The sequence below is a fragment of the Rhinopithecus bieti genome, unplaced genomic scaffold (genome assembly GCF_001698545.2).
Source record: "Rhinopithecus bieti isolate Rb0 unplaced genomic scaffold, ASM169854v2 scaffold_28523, whole genome shotgun sequence".
NCBI lineage: Eukaryota > Metazoa > Chordata > Mammalia > Primates > Cercopithecidae > Rhinopithecus > Rhinopithecus bieti.
This window is the reverse complement of record NW_016812413.1, coordinates 141,254-148,875: the sequence shown is the minus strand read 5'-3', so window position 1 is coordinate 148,875 and position 7,622 is coordinate 141,254. Positions and strand designations below refer to the sequence as shown.

The window sequence follows — 7,622 nt, the reverse complement described above, 5'->3', positions numbered from 1 at the left end:
CTGCCCCAGACCCAGGAGCCTCGACCTTGGGGCTGCCGNGCCTATCATCATCCAAACCCTCAAGGAACAGCGCAAGCTGAGCAGTGGGGACTGAGAGAAACTTACTCCACAGGAGTTTCCTGCCCCTGGCCATGGAGAGCCACAGGGTGGATCAGAGCTGGTTTATAGTGAGGGGCAGCAGCAACTCCAAGAGGGGGAAGATGTGACCATGAGCCCCCCTCCCCCAGACCCAGGAGCCTCGACCTTGGGGCTGCCGTAGCAGTGGATGCTCTTCAGGTCAGTGTGGGTTAGAGGGAATAACCATGCTGGGAGAAGGGTTGGAGACATCCATTCTTACATTAAACAGCTCTGCCCTAGGTCAGGTGCTAGAGTAAGTGTCCCTTGCTAGTATACAAAGCAGTGATACTTATAATATTCTTCTGTACTTACAGTTGAAGGAGGTTTCAAAATGGTATCTCATAAATATTTATTGGATGTTTAATTTTCTTTACACTGTGTTAAACACTTGGGATTCAGATATTAATGTCTCCCCAAAGGGACTCAAGCCCATGAGAGAAAGAACACAAGCATAGCATTTTTTTTTTTTTTTGAACCTCACTAAACCCCCCCAAGTATTTATTTTTCCATTTTCATCACCACAAATTTCTTAACAATGTAAAATTTAACTTTGTAATTAAAACAAAAACTCTCCCCTGGGAGGAATCTGATGACACAAGGATAACACCAAGTTAGGTGCACAAACGACAAAAAATGCCAAACTAACTGATCATCCTTCCTGAAATTTCTCTTAAAAGCAGAGAAATAGAATCAATGCTGCCACCTAGCGGCCAGCCAAACAAATAAGGTAGCATACTGGAGAAGAAGGTCATAGTCCCAACAATCTGGTTTCCCTGCCTATTATCAAGCCACCTACTCCTTACTTTTCTTCAAAAAAACACAGCAACATATCCTAAGCAACCCCTCCTCCACAGTCGTAGTCCAAATACTTTAACACAGCAACCAAAGTCTGTCTTGTTAAACACACTACTTCTCATGAAACTTTCCTCTGCCTATTTTAAGGTAGGTTTGCCCAGTCCTATGGCTCAGTAGAGATGACACAGGAGAACACGGAAACATCCAAAACGTTCACTGGTTCAGAGTGTGTACACAGTAATTTTGATGTCTGTTGCCTCAAATACCTCCTCGATCATCGCAGATACATTTTCCCATTGCAGACGATCAAGACCACATTCAATCCTGGGCATGGAGAGGTCGGTGACTCCATTCTTCAGACAATGAGACTTCATTGCCTCTAAACTCTTCTGTAAGTTTTCATAAGTTGGCTTGTGCGAAGCCCTTTTCTTTGTAATCAAGTAATATATATATCGCCCATCTCTCTTCAGAACAGCCACTTCTCCAGGTTTCTTTTGTTGATTTAAAAGTTCTTGCACCCCTCCAAATTTCTTCTTGAAGAGGACAGCTATCCCAGCACCCATGCGACAATCCTCACTGATACAGTGGGCTAAAGAGTCTGTTTTAGGGCATGCAAAAAGGTCTCCTTTCACATAAGTGATTCTGCTTCCTTCTGGATCTTCATTAAGGCTGCTGGCCATGATACTGAGTCGCTATTTCCAGAATTTAAGTGTTTCTTCAGCCTAGGGCTGGTCAGCGAGGACGCAGGGTCTGTCCTGGGGTCCTATGGGAGGGTGCGGGGAGGCTCGCTCAAAGCCCCGATGTACCCAAGTCCAAGCATAGCATTTTAAGAAAATATGGAAGTTCCCCCACACTGGGGTGTTGTGGCAACCCAGAGAATGGGAGTTTAGGTGAAGACATTGCTCCTAATGACACGGGGAACCATAAGAGGACTTCTTCAGAACAGACTCATTTTCCTCCAATGTCCCACAGAGAGGGATCCTGGGGCATGAATAGTGTAAGGTAAGGGCTGGTCTAAGGAAAGGGATTTGCTGCATCCTGGGAGAAATCTCAGCACCCCCAATAGGACATTTGGGACAGGAATGCAGGTGAGAGGAGGTTTGCAATTGCTTTCATTCAATAATTGATGAACACTCTCCTGAGAACTCCCTCAGTGCTAGACCCTGAGCTGGGCACCATGAACACAGAGATCAGTAAGACATGATCTCAGCTGTCATAGAACTCTCAGTCTAGTGACCAGCGATTCCTGAGAAGTATAGTGATGGTGGGTTCATTGGAACCAGTGGTCCATGCTGCATGGAGATGACCCCAGTGGATGACCTGGTCTCTCTTCTGTTTTTTTTTTTTTTTTTTTTTTCAAACAGCTGAATGACCTGTCCTGGGCCAGTGACCCTAGACTTCAGCCAGATGTCAGCATCTCAAGGGACAACCAACAACTTGGCTCCATGTTGGGTCAAAACAGTTAACACAGCCAAGGTATTCAAGGTATCAGTAGCTACTGACTATGTCCTGGCCAGCTGTGAAAAGAAAGAGGTGAGTTTAACAGGTATTCTAAAATTGTCCTTGACATAGTAATCACAGATGATCTATCTTCTGTCTGGCTTTATATATATATATATGTATATGGTGATGGAGTTTCATTCTTTTTGCCAGGCTGGAGTGCAATGGAATGATCTCGGCTCACTGCAACCTCTGCCTCCAGGTTCAAGTGATTCTCTTGCCTCAGCCTCCTGAGTAGCTGGGATTATAGGCGTATGCCACCATGCCTGGCTAATTTTCTATATTTTCAGTAGAGACAGGGTTTCACCATGTTGGCCAGGCTGGTTTCGACCTCCTGACCTCAGGTGATCTGCCCACCTCGGCCTCCCAAAGTGCTGGGATTACAGGTGTGAGCCACCACGCCCAGCCTCTGTCTGGTAATTTAAATGCTTTGCAGACTTCAAGATTCACCTGTGTCCAAAATAAATTCTGTATCAGTCATAGTACTAGCATTTAGAAATTGTGTATTTTATCCCCTAGTCATAGATTAAATAACTAAGGCGGAAAGGAGTAAAGCAGCTCCCATGAATGTATGAGAAAGTAGGGGGAGTCATGGACTAAAGTCCTACCTTAGGATTCCCCAGCAGTTGCCAGTCACAATTTTTGTGCTATTAGAAACAACAACAACAACAATAACAAAGTGACAACCTGTTTTGTTCCTCTGCTTACCCTATCGAGTTCTCTACACTATAACATCTCTGCTTATCAAGACAACTTGGATTCTCAATTTGTTGAGCTCAACAAAAGCATGTGCTGAGCCCCTGTGGGTAAAGTGTTATGCTAGTTATGGTGGGTGCTACAGAGGAAGCCCAGAAGAGTCCTTAGTGACAAGAGCTTGAGATTTCTGCTCCCAGCTCAGCCTGAGTTGCCTGGAGATGAGAAAATCAGTAGCCGACACCCACAGGTGCATTCTGGTGAAAGGGTCGATGAATTGAATGTTACCAAGTCTCAGCCTGGATCCCCTCCCTTTGTTTCACTTCACAGATTACATGTTGACAGTAGGAAAATCAACAGAAAAACCATGAGGCTAGAGTAGAAAAGACTTAGTAATGCTGCTGGGTGGGCCATGAATTTTTACAAACACATGAAGAGCCTTCTCAGAAATGAAGTTTTAGGAAATATAAAATGTGTAGCTGGGATACATTACAGTGTAATGATAGAAAAAATATTGTATATAGCAGCATCTAATAAGTTCTGAAGGAAAAATATTTTTCACATTACTCCAATTATGGCCTTATATGTCAAAAACAAAACAAAACAAAACAAAACCTAAGAGAACCACTAACATCCATTGGTTTTGCAGAAACAGGATACCCTTAGTGCACTTAAAGTTGGAAAAATGGCTCTGCCTTTAGGGCCATGCAATGAAACAGACTGTGTGGTAGTTGACGTAGGAGGAGCAGAGTGGAGTTTATAACAATGGCCACAAGACGGTGAAGAAAATGCTCTGGGGTTTTTAAGCAGCAGACGAGGTGACTCAGAGGAATGTGAGACAATCATACAAAAGCAACTTTAGCAACATTTTCGATTCAGTGGGCACTACATAGTTAGTCCACGCTCTGCATCCATTCTTGCACAGTCTGTCCCTTCATCGACTTGGGCCTACAATGACTTTTCTGAGAGACGAGAGGGATCAACACAACAGCACGCACACCTGAAATAAAGAATGAATTTCTAATTTTCAGATTTAATCTCTGACCTAACCAAAGAAGTGACTACCATAGAGGTTAACTATTAATAACATAAATGATGCTCACAAATATGCAGATCTTATAATAACAAGGTAAAACAGCTTAAAAAGTAGATAGTAGAACTGTAGTTCAGGCACGCTAATAGAAGTGACCCATAACATTACATCATCTCCACTTCCAACAAAAATCAGGTAAAAGAAGGAAGGAGACTGGCAACCCAATGCACAGAACTATATATAACAGGCATACTATTTATTGGTTGGTTATAAACCATTGGAAATAAATCTTTTTATATACTGACTCTTGGTTTATGTCACAGAGGCACAGCATGGAACAATAGACAACCAGACTGTAAGATAAATTCATTTGAGTAACGGGACTTTTGTAAACCATTAGACAGACATTTGAGAAACCAAATTTAAAGCTGTTTGTGAGCCATGTTAGCCTATCAAGGTGGAAATTCAGGAGGGATACATAATGACAAATAAATGCTTTATGTGTGTGTGTGTGACACAGTGATGTGATGCATTGGGAATGTGATCTTGTGAATCTCTCAGGTGAGCAATCCTGACGTGATTGGGCATAAAGGTCAGTAACTGAAGAGGTACCAAATGTGCTCCATGTGTCAGTTGTGACCTAAGGAACTGAAGGCTTTCACCCTCCCTTGAAGTAATGAAGCTGACACAGCAGGGGCTGCAAATTCCACTGCAGATCAGGGTCTTGATGCTGACATACTGAAGAGTGGACTCCCACTTGAGTTACAGAGTAGGAACTACTGTTTCCTAAGGCTACTGAATATCCCACAAACTAACCTCCTCAGCTTGCCATTATTAATTATTTTAAAGCTCTCAGTGGTCTCATTTTATAGTAGATCACATCAGAAATAAGACTAATAACGATCAGGTACAAACTCATATTTGCTGGACATATCATTGCGTATCATCCCAAAGTTTCTGGCACTACATAATGCTGGAGTAGATTCTTCAATATTACATTTTAAACTAAGGGAGAACATTGGTTTCTAAATTTTACAACTATAGCATTGCAGCTAAACACAAGTGCAAGTGGGCAGCCTTATCAACTGCATGAATAATCTTAAGGAAAACTTATTGGTGAACATACAGAACATTTCACACGCATTTATCTACGAAGTACAAACTCTTCCCAACCTCAGAACTTGATATGGGTTAGGACATTCCTCTCCCTTGGGCTGGTGATAAAGCTCTAACTGAAATGAGAAAGATTCTTCATACCTGGTAAATATGCAAGTTTCCTAAGATATTGCCATTGGCCAATCAAACCTGAATCCGAAAAGCATTTGTTTCTAGCAGGATATAAGATCAATATGCAAAAATAAATTGTATTTATGCAATTGCACCGCAGAATTTAAATGTAAAAGGAATACCATTTACGATAATGTCAAGTGTATAAAATCCATAAATATGAATATGACTGAAAATTAGAGCATATTTCACAGAGAACATAGCTCAGGCCTAATAACTGGAAAAATATTGCTTGTTCATGTGTAAGAATATTGTTGAGATGTTCATTTCCCCTAATTTGATCTATGAATTCAATGCAATCCGACTCAAAATTTCAGCATGCATCATTGGTAGAAATTGCTCAGCTGATTCTAAAATTAACATGAGCTAGCATAACAAAAGTGCCTGTATAACGAAGAACAAAATTGGACAGCTAGCTCCAACTGATTTAAAGAACAATCATAGAGTTGTAATGGCCACAATGGATGCTTTGGCATGTGATCAATTTAAATGGATCAAAAGAAAATAGAGTCCAAATATAAACCAATACATATATTGAGAACAGATTTTTGAAAATATTGGAAAAGCAATGTATTTTAAAATGATGCATAATATTTCAACAAATGATTGAGAATTTTCTTTTTAAGCAATGGATGTGACATATTTGTAACCATATAAAAATAAACAAGTAGAAAAAATTGAATTCATGTGTCATTTCACATATAAAAATTAGTGGTTACCAGAGGCTGTGAAGGAGATAGGGGAGAAGGAAGAAAAGATACTGGTTAATGCATATAAAATATAGTTAAATAGAAGGAATAAGTTCTAGTATTTGATAGTATATTAGGGAGACTATAATTCAAAATTACTTACTGAATATTTTTAAATAACTAGAAGAGAAGAATTGGGATATTCCTTACATAAAGAAAAGATAGTTTTGAAGTGACAGATATACTACTTACACTGATTTGATCATTACAAATTGTATACATTTATCAAAATATCATGTGTATCCCCAAAATGTGAACAACTATTATACATCAATTAAAATAATGAAAAGTACACCTTAGATAAATTAACAATGATTCCAATCTGATCAGTTATCTTTTCTGACCACAATGGTATGAAACTAAAAATTAACTATACAAGGAAAACTGGAAAATTCAACAATACATGGAAATTAAACAACATGCCTATGAACAACTGATTGATCAAAGAACAAATCAAAAGGGAAATGTGAAAATATATTGAGGCAAACAAAAGTGAAAGAAAACATAACAAAATCTTAGAACAGCAAAAATAGCTCTAAGAGTCAAGTTTATAACCATAAATGCATACATTAAAAAAGAAGAAAGATTTCAAATATACATTACACCTCAAGAAACCAGGAAAAAAAACAACAAAATAAATCCAAAGTTCACTAAAGAAAGGAAACAAAAATCAATGCAGAAGTCAATCAACTGAAGAATAGAAATACTACAGAAAAATAAAACTGAGTTGTTGGTTTTTTGTTTTTTGTTTTTTGTTTCCTTTTCCTTTCTCCTTCTCTTTCTCCTTCTCCTTCTCTTCCTCTTTCTCTTTCTCTTTCTCTTTTTAGGAGAGAAAACGTCTTACTATTCTTCCCAGGCTGATTGGGAACTACTGGCCTCCGGTGATCCAACGTAGGCCTCTCACACCCAAGTTGTTTTTCTGGAAAAAGTAAAATTAACAAACACTTGGCTAAAATAACTAAGAAAAAAATACAGAAAACTCAAATAAATAACATCCGAAATTAAAGTGGAGGCATTGAAACAGAAGCCTCACAAGTAAAAAGAATCATAAGAAACGATTATTAACAGCTCTATGCCATCAAATTGGATAACCTAGAGTAAATGGATAAATTCTTAGAAACATACAACCTACCAGGATTGAATCAAGAAGAAACTGAAAGCCTGAACGACCAATAACAAATAAAAGGACTGAAGAACCTCCCAACAAAGAGAAGCCCAGGACCAAATGGCTTCACAGCTGAACTCTTCCAAACATTCAAAAAAGAACTGGGCGCTGTGGCTCACGCTTGTAATCCCAACACTTTGGGAGGCCAAGGCAGACAGATTACCTGAGGTCAGGAGTTTGAGACCACCCTGGCCAACATGGTGAAACCCTGTCTCTACTAAAAAAACTACAAAAATTAACCGGGGGTGGTGGTGCGTCCATGTAATCCCAGCTACTTGGGAGG

At 39.7% G+C, this 7,622-nt stretch overlaps 1 protein-coding gene across 1 annotated transcript; it reads right to left on the bottom strand.

Moving 5' to 3' along the window:
• Positions 1-593: 593 nt before the first annotated feature.
• On the bottom strand, positions 594-1,720 carry LOC108544971 (O-acetyl-ADP-ribose deacetylase 1). The gene has a single exon (XM_017896396.1). The coding sequence runs from the start codon at positions 1,590-1,592 to the stop codon at positions 1,134-1,136; it is 459 nt and encodes a 152-aa protein (XP_017751885.1). The 5' UTR covers positions 1,593-1,720; the 3' UTR covers positions 594-1,133.
• Positions 1,721-7,622: the final 5,902 nt, after the last annotated feature.

Excerpts from the sequence above, each read along its gene's own strand:
- LOC108544971 (XM_017896396.1), bottom strand. The coding sequence starts at position 1,592 with ATGGCCAGCAGCCTTAATGAAGATCCAGAAGGAAGCAGAATCACTTAT.